Source organism: Spea bombifrons, chromosome 2 (assembly GCF_027358695.1).
Source record: "Spea bombifrons isolate aSpeBom1 chromosome 2, aSpeBom1.2.pri, whole genome shotgun sequence".
NCBI classification, from domain to species: Eukaryota; Metazoa; Chordata; class Amphibia; order Anura; family Pelobatidae; genus Spea; species Spea bombifrons.
The window spans coordinates 58,038,881-58,053,866 of record NC_071088.1 but is presented as its reverse complement, the minus strand read 5'-3'; the positions used below and the strand labels follow the sequence as shown (position 1 = coordinate 58,053,866).

General features: G+C 42.5%; 1 protein-coding gene across 1 annotated transcript; it reads right to left on the bottom strand.

Moving 5' to 3' along the window:
• Positions 1-2,389: 2,389 nt before the first annotated feature.
• LRRN2 (leucine rich repeat neuronal 2) lies at positions 2,390-5,244 on the bottom strand. Its single transcript, XM_053454354.1, has one exon. It carries the CDS (start codon positions 5,197-5,199, stop codon positions 3,124-3,126), a length of 2,076 nt encoding a protein of 691 aa, XP_053310329.1. The 5' UTR covers positions 5,200-5,244; the 3' UTR covers positions 2,390-3,123.
• Between the last annotated feature and the right edge of the window lie 9,742 nt (positions 5,245-14,986).

The following is a 14,986-nucleotide window of genomic DNA, read 5'->3' as shown; positions in this document are numbered from 1 at the left end:
TTTTTTCATTACCTTTTATAGATGAGTAAAAGATTTTTTTTCTAAATTTTTCACCATATTTTATACTTTTTTTAATAGTAAATAATATGATACAATCAAAACAATGTCATCTAAAGAAAGCCCTTCTTGTCCTGAAAAAAACAATATCTAATGTGTGTGGGTTCAGTAAACGGGAAAGAAGAAAATTACAACTAAACACGAGCAGCGCAGAAATGTTAAAACAGCCATTGTCACGAAGGGTACAAAAAGTAAAATCAGCCTTTGTCACGAAGGGGTTAAAGCACATCGTGCAGACGTGCCGGCAGCGGAGGCTGTTTACCCGCATCGCCGCATCCGGTGACCGTCCGCGTAGACAACCTCCCGTGCATGATGTTGCATGATGTTTTCCTGCAACTGCATATTTGTTGTGTGTGTTCTAGCTCTGTTTTCTTCGCCCAGTATACCAAACAACCTGACTCCTTATCAAACTGGTAAACGGAAGAATGTCTCACACTAATCATCTTCTGGGATTCTCTTACATTATTTAATTAGCATTGCCTTAACCAAAAAAGTCAACTAAAGTTAATGTGACTGCTTAAAATGGCAACCTGCAGCACTATTTAATACTAAAAAAAAACTTCCAGTCAACTTCCAGTAGCTGAAATTTTCATCAAGCTGCACCCAAATATGTCCTTCAATGTTATAATATATATTAATGTAATAATCTTAACCTCCTTTCACTTAATATTTTGGCTTGTTTGCTTAGGTATTGTGCTCAATATCTTGGCCAAATGTGTGTGTGTGTGTGTATATATATGTGTATATATATATATATATATATTAGACTTGTATGAATTGCAAATTTACAGAATTTTGGTAAATTTGATGATTCATACGAAGCTCCAAAAACGAGGCTAGACCCCCCCCCATGAATTGGATGAAAATCTCTGAATTTGTGTCTGAAATTTCTGGGCCTACATTCACTCACACTCTCATACGCTCTCTAAATGTTTCCCTACCTTCTTTGCTGACTACTGCCGATTGCACATCTTCTTCATCATCTTCTGACTTCTCCCTTCTCTTCAATTTGCATCTCAGCAGGCATAACCCGGTGGGAACTTAAATATATATATCATCACAATCAGGTATGGATTAACGGTGGAGCGCATGGAGCAATTGCTCCAGGAACCTGGCTTTCTGACAAAGCAGCGATCCGATCAGGCACTGTGACATGCAGCAATCACCCTCCCTCACTGGCACAGCATGCCGAGAAGTGATGTCCTTTCTGGGTTCGCAACACAGTGAGGGAGCTACAGGCAACAAGGAACATATGGGAGGTAATTGGAGGGTGCAGCGTATTTGCTCCATTATAAGATGACCACCCCCCAAAATTTTAATATTAATTTAAGAAAAAAAGAAAATGCCTGAATATAAGACTACCCTATAGGAAAAAGTTTTATTAGTAAATATTAATTCACATATAAACTATTTGTTCATATTTGATAAAAACTATGAGAAAATGAGTTTTTTGTTTTTACTTCCTTTTGTCAACCTGCCCCCCAGTTATGCCTTATACCCCCTTATATGCCACTCTGCCCCCCAGAAACTCCTTATACCCCCCTATATGCCACTCTGCCTCTCAGATATGTCTTATACCCTCCCTATATTCCACTCTGCCTCCAGAAATCCCTTATACCCCCCGATATGCCACTCTTACACCCCCCCCCTTTCGACCTAGACTCCCTGGTGTCTAGTGGGAGGCAACCTCCGCTGCTGCTGGCCGGTACTTCCACCAGGGCTTCTATGACTGAGCACGAGTGTGACATGACCTTCCGGCTGGTGCTCTGTCATTGAAGCCCCAGAGGTGCAGGCAGCAGCAAAGGTTGTCTTTGCGCATCCCACAGACATTTCCTGCAGAGGTCTCCTGCAGCGTTGCAGGGAATCTGGATCTTAGTCTTGTAGTCAGACCTCTATTTGAGCATTTGCTCTGAAAAAAACCTAATCTTATAATCGAAAATGCGGTATATATACTGTGTGTGTGTCTGTGTGTACATATGTATGTTTGGGGGTAGTAGAATAGAAGTTACAAAGAGGATGAAAATTGTAAAAGGCAAACTAGATAAAAGAAAAGGGGAAAGGAGAAAAACGTGAGGGAAAGATGTCAGCAAGTGAGGTACCAAAAAGAGAACACCTTGTGTTTTTCTATGTGTTCAAATGTGTGCAGTGCCTTCACTCCTGTATCTTAATGTATCAATTTCTGTTGTATCATGAGGTGGGGATTATGCCAACATGTATAGCTGTTTACCCTTTCTCCACTCTGATAGCTTGTGGTGAATACACAAACAAACCAAAAAAAATGTAAAAACAAAACAAAAAAAGCCATGTTGTCTACAAAACCAGTCCCCAAGAATGCTGCTCAGAGCTTTATTTTAACAATCACAATTTTACATGTTGTTTGGGAAGGCAGAGATCTATTAAGTCTTATTTCATATTTATTGGCTGAAAAGGTGGATTCACTTTGCCTCCTTCCTGCAAAGTTGGTCATTTAAGGATGGATTCCACTTGGTAGTAGTTCGCTTTTCCCTGTTTGTCTTTTTAGAACAGAAGGTCCTGCATGAGACACAATTTTCATATCTGGTATGCAGAGTAGTCAAATCCTGGAAAAGTGGGTAGTGAAGTTTAATCCTACATCAAAACATCACAGTATTTGTGTAACGCATACATCACAGTACACCTGTAGCGCTGTGTGTCATCATGTTAAATATCATGGATCACCATCTAATGCATGGTGTCTTTGTGTACACATTTGTATATGATTGTGTGTGAACAAAGCCTTTATACAGGTTTGTGTAATGTTTTGGTTGCAAAAACAAACCTGCAAAACAAATCTTCAACAAAGTAGCTGTGTGCGTGTGTGCATACATGTAGTTATGCAGGTTTTCCGTTATGTAAGTTATCCTGTATTTATGGGTCTCCTGGCATCAGTACAAGTCTTTGTGCCCACATAGCTCCTTTGCCTCTGCATGTGAATTTTAAGGCTTTCTGCCATTATTCCCTGCAAAGGCACTACTTGCCCCAACTTAACCTCTTGTTCTCTCCTTTTATTTAGAAGAGAGTCCTTAGGGGAACACAGTTGAGAGTTTATTAGCACAGGCTGGTGGCTGGGGCATTAATGCTTAACAGACATTCTTCCTTTTTGTTCTGGTCCCACTGATGTATAACTGGTGGGTAAATAACCCTTCCAGAAAGTGGCCATGGGGACAGGGAGGTAGATCTGCCTCCAGGGCGATAGCGTGCAAGTAACCCAATCATAGTAAGAAGAAAGCAGAACACCAGCGCTGTCAGTGCTTTTTGTCCTCTGTGTCTGAAGCTTGTTGCAGTCTCTCTAGTCCTGGCACTGGCACAAGCCGTTCTTACTTGGCCTCCCAGAACTGATACCCGCAGACATACTCTGCATTCTTCCCCTGGTAGGAGTCTTGTAACATTGTATGAGTGCAGTCCCACAGGCAGCCTTGCACGTTCCACACTGGCACCAGGTGTCAAGCAGCTCCATCTTAAGCTGCATCCTAATGTGTTAAGAGGTGGATTCCAAGAAAGCAATAGGTGACGCTCTCCTATTTCACCAACTCGAAGCTGGACAGGACCATCTCTGGCAGGGTATAGTTGGTTAACCATCAAGTGGACACTCTTGTAATCAGCTCCCACAAGATTCTGTGCTACACAAGTATAAAGTCCAGCATGAGCTGATGATACCCCTTGGATTTCCAGTGTCCCTTCCTGTTGCACCCTGTAGCCACCACACTCTGCTGACACTCCAAGGCGCTCCCCTGAAGGTGTGACCCAGAAAATTTGGGGCTCTGGTTCTGCAAGTGCTCGACAGTGTAATGTTATACTCTGTCCACTAGTTGCCCGTATTCTAGGTGCAAAGGTTGATACAGGAATAAGTGGCAAGCAGTGATCGCTCATCTCCCGGAAAGGGACCAGTCTTAGCTGTGTGCGCCTTAATTCAGGAGGTTCCACACACAGTGTAGATTGAGGTTCCATAAAGCGTACATGAGGAGCAGTCGTATTGACCCAACGGATAACACAATCACATCTCAGTGGGTTGCCATGCATGGCAATTTCTTGCAAATTAGGTAATGATTCCACGGTCTCCCTGTGCAGAGAGCTTAGAGCATTATTGTTGAGCATCAGTGTTTCCATTCGAGGCAACCTTTGAAAAGCTCTTGGATGGATGAAAGAAAGTTTAGGGTTATTTGTGACTTCTAACTTGGTAAGCTCTGGCAAGTTGATAAGTGCTAGCTCGTCTATAGATACCAACTCTTCCATGCTGTTTAACCCAAGCTCCTTTAGCTGAGCCATGTCAGCAAAATCCTTTTGTTGAATTCTACTTAAAGGGTTCTTGTTAAGGTCCAAGAACTTTAGTCCAGGTACTCTCTGCAGGGCTCTCTTGGGCACTTTGACAAGTTTGTTATCATAAAAAGAGAGACTTTCTAGGTTCACCAGGCCCTCCAGAGAATAGTCAGATATTTCCTTCAGTCCCATACCAGCCAAAACAAGACTCCTGAGGTTTGAGAGTGGCTGAAAATTCATATCTGGAATGGAGCTCACTTTGTTGCCACCAACCATTAATACTTCTAATGCTGGCAACTCCCTAAACCAGCGATTATCCAGGCTTCTCAGTAAGTTAGAGTTGAGGTGCAAGCGAAGCAAACGTTGTAGGCCATAAAAGGCTTTGGGGGATATAATAGAAAGTTGGTTGTGGTTAAGATACAATTCTTCTAGACTTTCCAGCCCAGAAAAGCTATGGTCGGGTAACTGGGTCAACTGGTTCTCCTCTAGATGTAGACTGACAAGACTGGGAAGGTATCTAGCATTGAAGTCATGGACACTGCAAAAACTGTTTTGAGACAGGTCAAGTTCTGTCAGGTTTTCTAGGTAACTCAGATCTTGCTGTTCCAGGTATGCAATATTGTTGCTTTGTAGAAGAAGGGTGTGAGTTCCTGCTGGAAGCCCTCTGGGAACTTTTGAAACAAACAAGTCATTGCAGTCCACAGTGTTAGCTTCTCTATAAGCTGATCTTGGGGTGTACCAGGGGCGGATCTGACACACACACTGTGATGGGCATGCCACCCTCCAGGGAACAGCTGGGATGCCTGCTAGAGCTGAGGATGCAAAAAGATGCCATAGAAGGACTAACTCCAAACCAAGAAGTCCCATTATGGAGCTACAAAATGAGTCTATGCTACCCCCTTAATATGGGTGGATGTGCAAAGATGATACAGCAAAAAGGGCAGGTTGATGTATATCCTGTAGACTCAGTCAGCGGCTGTTTGAGTTAGCACATCTCTTCTGTCATAATGAACTTTAAGCCAAAGGGCTTTTCCTCTCTTTGAAAGTGATGACATCATTCACCATCCAATGTGTTGATGGCTTCTGTGAATATAAAATGGTTGTAGTTAGAATACAGGTTATCTGTGTAACTATACCACATTTATTATTATTTATTGTTTATATAGCGCCATCAAATTCCGTAGCACTGTACAATGGATGGACAGGACATAACAAGTAGTATGTAACATAACAGTTTGATTTACAGAGACAACAGATGAGGAGGGCCTTGCTCAAACGAGCTTACAATCTAGAAACTCATAAGTATACAAACGTCTAAAATGCAATAACAATAACATAATGACATTCTTGTACTTTAAGGATGACTGTGAGTACCAAACATGCTTGGCTTGCTAATACAGATTAAAGAGTTAAATTTCAAAAATTAGTTTAGGGTGTTTCAGCAGTTTAGAGCACTGGCAGCCTCAAAAGACCAGTACCACTGTATACTGTTAGAAATAGGGCTGCAACTAACAATTTTTTTAATAATCGATTAGTTGGCCGATTATTTTTTCGATTAATCGGAAAACAAATAAATTTACATTTTTCATTTATTTAAAATAATTTAATAAACAAACAGGATGTTAAAAACAAATGGCAGAATAAAAAAAACTTTGATAAAAATGCATTTCTTGTTTTTATTTCCCAACCTGCCCCCCAGTTATGCACATTTGAGCCCAGACTTGCCACTCCACCCCCTCCCCAGATAAACTACATACCCCAAGATATGCCACATACCTCCAGATATACCTTATATACCCTATATGCCTTATACCCCCTGATATGCCTTATACCCACAGATGTCAGGCCGTCCTCCCCAGATATGCCTTACATACCCTAAATGCCTTGTACCCCCCATAGTGCACTCATAGATTCCAAGACTTGTTCACAGCACAATGACACCATACTGTTATAAATAAGTACTGGGTTGATCTTCACTGCCCCCAGGATTTAGATTCCCCTTAGTTTGCCCCCCTTTACCTCTAACTGCACCTTAAGTTAATCTTATTAAACTAAGTAAACTAACCCTCAGTCCTCAGCATTAAATTAACCCTAAAGTCCCCATTAACCATAACTGCCCCTAAATTAACCCTAAATACACCATTAACCATAAGGGCCCCTAAATTAACCCCCACCTTCCCTAACTTTCAGAAGCCCAAATATTAATTTTATACTCAGATGAGTTGCTGAGCAGTATGGATACTATAAGGAAATGGGCGGGGCCAATCATCAGTGTGACTGCAGGGAGGGACTGGGAGGTAGTAACTGGTATGAGTCACACTGAATGAAACGGAATATAAAACCCCTTATTTTATAATCTATAAATATTGATTCAACTAATCGATAATGAAATTCGTTGGCAACTCTGCTCTGGGAGGTAGTATTCTTCTGTAGAAGATCATTTTATATATATATGGTAGAGGGTATAGGTCAAATTATACAGCTGAATTAGTTGGTGAGAAACTGGACCATAAGTGTAGACTCGGTGTCAACTTCAGGGCAAAGGATGTCTGCTTAATATTACTGAAAACCAACCCATGTCATACATATTAATGTTATGTAGGATAAGCCTTTTGCCTTTTGTACAGTAGTAAAAAGCAGAGTTATTCTAATTGTGCCAACCTTTAGTAGGAGTGTACCAATTTTCTTTTGTGATCAATGTATATATATTGTGTGAAATTGTAAAGCTGTCAGACCTGCCTGCCTTTCTGCAGGTCTCCCTGCAGCTGCTTGTATCCGGAATAAACTTTTATACATTCAAAGAAGTCTGGTGGTGATTACAACGTTTCATTTCCACAACAATATGTACATCAAATAGAGTAAATAGGCTTAATACATAGAAAATAACAACACATTACATAGGCAAATTTTTGATGACATCACATTTTTGCCTCACTCTTGCTTCCTCCATACTAGTGTTGCTTTGTTTTTCCTGCTCTGCCTCCATACTTCATTTTCACAGCCTTTTCTTATATTTTCTGTCCACAGATAGTGTTTTCTTCCATGGCTATTTCTTTCCAAAAGAGCTCTTTGCTGGCTGTTACCATGGATACAGACCAGTAAGTAAGACATGTTGAGTTTGCCTAGAGATATTGTTTTAGTTTCCCAGAAAGATAAGTGTTGAGTGATTGGACCTTTGTGAGATATAAAAAGAGTTCTAGATTATGTTCTATGACAGAACATTATTTTGCTTGAGTCATAAAAAGCAATTTCTTGGCACTGCATTTGTATACTAATTACAATATGAACCATGAATATGCTATGAATGTGCTTTTTGCAGTAGTTTCTTGAGTCTACAGAAATACAAAGGCATGTCTAAAGTAATTATCATGACCAATAAGACTGGAGCTTGACATGCGCAATTTAGATTCAGTTTAATAGAAATTTGCGTAGACCAGAAATAAGTATAAAGCATTGAAAGATGAGACCCCCCCCCAAAAAAAACTGAGATTTGTCTATTTAAGCTGCTAAAGCCCCTCATTGGAGCAGTTCACAAATACTCCATAACAGAAGAATGCAATTAAATTTATAGTAGATGGTAGTGCCAAAAACAGTTAGGACTTCTATACAATGTATAAGTTCAAACTTACTATTTATTACTGAACATCAGTTCAGGTTTGTACATAGTGATTGCAGATAACCTAATCTGTTTCGTCTGACGGCTTTGTCAGAGGTACATGTATAACTTATAAATGAATGGAAACTTGTTATTGTTTTTAAAAATGTGGTTAAAAGATAAGATGATTTGTGTGAGGTCAAATTCCTGTTTATCTAGTTTTCAGAAGTATTCTATGAGCAGCTTATGTTCCTAGGGTGATCCGCTAGTGGCAAGTTTGTTGGCGTTAGCCTAAACCTTGTCTCACTAATATGGAGTCACTCGCTGTGTCAGGAAAATGCATTGAAGGATTCTGCAGAATCCCCCCACATGTATTTGTCCCTTTGCCCAACCTCCACCTATTTGATGTGTGGTGGGATGTGTTCAGCGGAACACATCTCCTGCCAGTTAGACCAGAGTTCTAACTAGCCTGTCCTGCATTCACTCACTTGGTAACAAAGGTAAGAACCTAATGAAAGCACAGCTTACCTGCTTAGTGCCATGGTAGTAGCCTAGGTGGCCTATATGTTAGGCCAGCTGTCGGTATTCCAATTTGACCACATTTTAAGAATGTTAACCTGAAGTGCAATTTCCAAGAATATAAAATAGTTATTTCTAACCAACTGACGTCAGTGGGACTGCCCACCCACATCCGCCAAGGGGATGGCTCCAGAGTTTCCAGGTACGATGACAAGGTCCTCTTCAAGTATACACTATTATAAGTATATATATGTTTACTTACTGGCATACCTTATAGCCATGAAGGCTTTAAATTGCTAGAGAGTTTATTTCGGGTTGAAAAGTCCCACTGATTCAGCTCCTTGGTAAGCAACTTTCTTGCTTTGTTTTGTGTACTTATTGGTCATTATTATTCTAGCGGCAATCTGAATGTGTATGCCAGGGGTGTCCAAGTTTTTTCTGCAGTGGGCCACTTCATCAGAATTGTATACGTGCGCGGGCCGCACTCATTTTTCACTGAGAGAAAATATGGCCTTTAATAAAATATGCAGATTAAAATAAAGTAAATGACACAAAACCTTTACTTTTCCTCTCACTGATTTCTGGGCCTACAAATTCAGGATTCTGGATAAGTAAAAAAAAATAGTTCTATTTATTTTAGGGATGCACTAAAATGAAAATTCTGGACCAAAACTGAAAATTCAGGGTTCACTTGAACTGAAAGTGACCCCCCCCACAAACACTTTTAATAAAAGTAAGTTACACACCAAAATTGTACAAAAAAATTATATATTATGATTGTTAACAGCAATCTCAGGCATACCCAGATTCCAGCATGTACTGGTTGGCTGGGCATTGTATTTTTTGTCCAATTTTAGTGTGTCACCACACTTTTATTAAAAGTAACACCACAATTGGACAAAAAAAATCAACAATATGAATTGGCATGACAGCTGATTGCTAACAGCAAACACACTCTTTTTATACCCAGGCAACCAGTGAATGCTGGAACCTAGGCATGATGGGACTGTGATTGCTGTTAGCAGATTGCTGTTAGCTGTTAGCAATCACACTCCTATCATCCCAAGTCAGCCAATACATGCTGGTACAGGGTGGCTGTAAGTGCAGACCTGATACTGCGGGCACATCAATACACAAGGAGGGCAGCTAGCCAGGTTTCAGCATGTACTGGCTGACTTGGCATGATAGGAGTGTGATTGCTAACAGCAATCACAGTCCCATCATGCCTAGGTTCCAGCACTTACACATCCATGCTATCACACACACACACAAATTCATTCATTCACAGATTAATTTCCTCAATCAGACATACTCATTCACACAACCTTCCCCACCCCCTTACCTGCTCTACAGCTCTCGATGCCGCTCACAGACTTCAGCAGGGGGCGCGGCCTCCCTCGTTCTCCCCACAGAGGAAGCAGGACTGGAGCAGAGAATAGACCCTCTCACAAGTAAGCCGCAGGGCTCTTGTGATCCTGGCTGCCGATCTCACGCGGGCCGCACCTCGAGGTTCCGCGGCCCGCCCTTGGCCCGCATGTTGGACGCCCCTGGTGTATGCCTTTTATTCTTTTTAGGTTGTGTACTATCCTATTATGTATATATCCCACAGCCGTACCTGGGAACTCACTAAGCGTCACCAGGAGTCTCTAAGACAAGCACCACTTCTGTTCACTCAAATCCAACTGGGACTAGCCATACCCCCTGTTCACAGTTACCTTGTGTCCCCCTCATATCACAACCACAAGCCCAGAAAATGGGGAGCTCTGGGCAGGCAACCCTAGGAAGGTTCCTTGATTTAACTATGCATTATACAGAGGCTGTCAAGGTCTTCCTGCCGAATGAGCTCTTCATAAGAAAGAAAGCTGTAACAGTTACACCTTTGTCCACTGTGAACTTTGTGATTGGTGCTTTTACCCAGGATAAACATTTTGTGGGACAAAAAATTAGAGAGGAATCTGCATAAAAAAACCCATCTCCTTCCTAAACTAAAAGGCAGTGGTAATTTATAACCCCTAGCAGCAACATTAACTATGAAGGATTGCGAGCCTCGCAGCCAAAATATATGTACAGCTGAAGCAGAGCAGGGATGGGAAGTCTGGGATGTAATAAAACACCAAACAGTACGTATGATAAAACATAGATTGGAAAGTCATTGAGTATTGAATGAGTTTAGAGAATGAATGAATTAGTGTGTGTATGAATTGTGCGAATGAGTGAGAGTATGAATTAATCTGTGGATGAATTGTGTGAATGAGTGAGAGAATGAATGCATTAATGTGTGGATGAATAGTCTGAATGAGTGAGATAATTAATGAATTAATGTGTGGATGAATTGTCTGAATGAGTGAGACTATTACTTAATGTGTGGATGAATTGTCTGAAAGAGGGAGAGAATGTATGAATTTGTGAGAATGCATTAATGAATATGTGTAAATGATTTGTGTGAATGAGTGAGAGAATAAATGATTGTGTGAATGAATTATGTGAATTAAAGAGTGAATGAGTGAGTGACTGTAAAAGTGATTGTGTGCATCATTGATGTATAATTGATTTGTGGAAAGGCAAAGATGGCACAAGCAGGGTATTTGAGCCTTGGGGACAAAGATGGCGCAGACAGCGTGTTTATGGGACAAAGATGGCATAGGACGGGCTGTTTGGGGACAAAGTTGACTCATGCTGGGCTGTTTGGGACAAAGATGGCAAGTCCTTTGTGTGTTATCTGGGTGCTGGTCAAGTTCTATGTGGGCAGTATGGATGCCAGGCTTTGGGATTTTATCTATACCTTTAATGCTTTTTATGTGAATTTCAATTGATCTATACCTGCAAAGTTGGGTTTGTGTATTATTCTGTTGATCCGTATCTGCTATGCTATGTTTCCATACATTATTTATATATACCTGCAAATACAGGGTTTGTATGTCTTATTCAGTTGATCAATACATGCAATGATGGTTCCATGTGTTTATTTGATCTATACCCCCAGTGCTGAGTTTACAAGTGATTTCCAGTTGATCTATACCTGCAATGCTGGGCTTGTCTGTTGATCTATACCCGCAATGCTATGTTTCCATACATTATTATTGTATACCTGCAAATACAGGATTTGTATGTCTGATTCTATGCCTTCAGTGCTGAGCTCACATGTTAATTTCAATTGATCTATACATGCAAAGCTGGGTTTGTGTGTTGATGTGTTGATTTATACCTGCTATGCTGTTTCCATACATTATTTATGTATACCTGCAAATATAAGGTTTGTATGTCTTATTCAGTTGATCTATACATGCAAGTGCTGTTTTATGTATTGTTTATTTGATCTATACCTATTTTCTGGTGCGGGAGCGGAGGGAGTGCTAGGGAGCGTGGAGCGGGGCCTAAGAAATTCAATATAAAATGTATTGTCAGCAGGGGTTAATATTTATATACCATATTTGCTAGATTATAAGATGACCCTCAGTATAACGACCCCCCAAATCTGAATATTAATTTAGGAAAAAAAGAAAAAGACTAAATATAAGACAACCCTATAGGAAAAAAGTTTTACTAGTAAATGGAAATTCATGTAAACTATTTTTTTTAAAATAAAAGCTATGATTGAGAAAAATATTTTTTTTGTTTTTATTTCCTTTTATTTTCCAACCTGCCTCCCAGTTATGCACATCTGCCCCCCAGGCTTGCCACTCTGCTCCAGAAATGCCTTATACCCCCCATATACCAATGTGCCCCATGATATGCCTTTTAACCCTCTAAATGCCACTGTGCCCCATGATATGCCTTTTAACCCTCTATATGCCACTGTGCCCCATGATATGCCTTTTGACCCCCTATGTGCCACTCTGCCACCAGAAATGCCACCCGCTGCTAATGGCACCTCCTTCCGGCTGCAGCGGAAGTTGCCTACGCAAATCGCGTAGATGTCTGCCCCGACTACACACCAGGGAGTCAGAAGCACCGGTAGCTTTGGGGGGGTGTTAAATGGGGGGGCATAACACAGAAGGATCCAGGTCCCCTACAGCGCTGCGGGGGATCTGGATCTAAGTCTCATAGTCAGACCTATTTGAGGTCTGATTATAAGATGAGGGGTATTTTTCAGAGCATTGTCTTATAATCAAGCAAATACAGTATATATATTGGCAGCAGGGTCTAATATTTACCGTATTGGCTCGAATATAGGCCGCACTTTTTTCCCCCACTTTAAGTTTTTAAAGTGGGGGTGCGGCCTATATTCGGGGTCTAGCGCCCGACGCCCGGGACATGCAGTCCCGGGCGCCGGGCAGGCAGCGGGGTTAAGATACAGATCCCCCGCAGCGGTGCAGGGGACCTGCATCCTACTCCCCGATACGCTCAGACAGCCTCCCCTGCCAGCACTTCCCACGGGGGGGGGTGCCGGCACGGGAGGTTATCTAAGCGTTTTACCTCTGCCCACCCCCGACTTACCGGAGCAGACTCCCGGGTGTCTTGCGGGGCCGGCGGGAGACATTTACGCAATACGCAAATGCAACTTCCGGTAACGGTACCGGAAGTTGCATACGCGTATTGCGTAGATGTCCCTCGCCGGCCCTGAAGACACCCGGGAGTCTGCTCCGGTAAGTCGAGGAGGGGGGGCAGAGGAGGACAGCGGCAGCGTATCGCGGGGAGGGAGGACAGCGGCAGCGTATCGCGGGGAGGGAGGGCAGCGTATCGCGGGGAGGGAGGGCAGCGTATCGCGGGGAGGGAGGGCAGCGTATCGCGGGGAGGGAGGGCAGCGTATCGCGGGGAGGGAGGGCAGCGTATCGCGGGGAGGGAGGGCAGCGGATCTCGGGGAGGGAGGGCAGCGGATCTCGGGGAGGGAGGGCAGCGGATCTCGGGGAGGGAGGGCAGCGGATCTCGGGGAGGGAGCGCAGCGGATCGCGGGGAGGGAGGACAGCGGCAGCGTATCGCGGGGAGGGAGGACAGCGGCAGCGTATCGCGGGGAGGGAGGACAGTGGCAGCATATCTCGGGGGGGAGGACAGTGGCAGCATGTTTTTTTTGGTGCTTTTTTAAAGAAAAAAAACTTTTTCTTTAAAAAAGCACCAAACTTTTAGGGTGCGGTCTATATACGGGGGCGGCCTATATCCGAGCCAATACGGTATATATTGGCAGCACTGGCTAATATTTATATATATCGGCAAGAGTCTAATATTAATCTATAATGGCAGCAGGGGCTAATATTAAAGAAACAGCCAGTTCAGCTGTTATTTTGAAATCATATTTCAATCATAGTCTTTACTTCAAGGAAATAAGTACATATTATGTAGTTAAAAATGAATGTCTAACATACATATATATATATATATATATATATATATAGTATGGCACAAAAGTGAGTACACCCCTCACATCTTTGTAAATATTTTATTACATCTTTTCACGTGACAACACTGAAGAAATGACACTCTGCTACAATGTAAAGTAGTGAGTGTACATCCTGTATAACAGTGTACATTTGCTGTTCCCTTAAAAGGGTAACTCAACACACAGCCATTAATGTCTAAACCTTGGCAACAGAAGTGAGTACACCCCTAAGTGGAAATGTCTAAATTGGGCCCAATTGGCCATTTCCCATCCCCGGTGTCATGTGACTCATTAGTGTTACAAGGTGTCAGGTGTGAATGGGGAGCAGGTGTGTTTAATTTGGTGTTATTGCTGTCACACTCTCTCATACTCGTCACTGAAAGTTCAACATGGCACCTCATGGCGAAGAACTCTCTGAGGATCTGAAAAAAATAATTGTTTCTCTACATAAAGATGGCCTAGGCTATAAGAAGATTGCAAACAGGGAAAAGAAAAAATGTCGGTGCGGTAAGCTTAGCGCACCGACATTTTTTCTTTTCCCTGTTTGCACATATTTGAGGTTGTTGGCTCCTCATCAGTCTGGTTGCAGCTTGCTGTTCAGGGGTTAATAGGGAGGAGGTTTAATTGCACCTCCCCCAACACATTAATAAGGTTTTGGTAGCAGTATAAACTGCTTTGTGTGCCCACTATGTAGGAGGTGAGAGTAGGTTCTCACCCTATTGAGATTGTGCCTTGACGTGGCGGGTGAGCTTAATTATGCTTTGGCCAATTCATATAACCAAAACCTCTCATTTATACCGTATTTGCTCGATTATAAGACAAGGTTTTTTTCAGAGCAAATGCTCTGAAAAATACCCATCGTCTTATAATCGGGGTCGTCTTATAATCAGACCTCAAATAGGTCTGAAAATGTGACGACTAAGATCCAGATCCCCCGCAGCTGCAGGGGACCTGGATCCTCCTGTCTCCCCCCCGCCCCACTTACTGGTACTTCTGAGTTCCCGGTGTGTAGCTGGGGCAGCGTGTAGATGTCTACGCGATTCGCGTAGACAACTTCCGCTGCAGCAGGAAGGAGGTGTGGCTAGCAGCGGGGGTTGTGTGCGTCCATCGCACAGATCTTCCCCGGCTGTCAGAGATCAGAGTTCCCCGCACCAGTCACCGATTGCGGGGAACTCTGATCTCTGACAGTCGGGGAAGGTCTGCGCGATGGACGCAGACAACCCCCG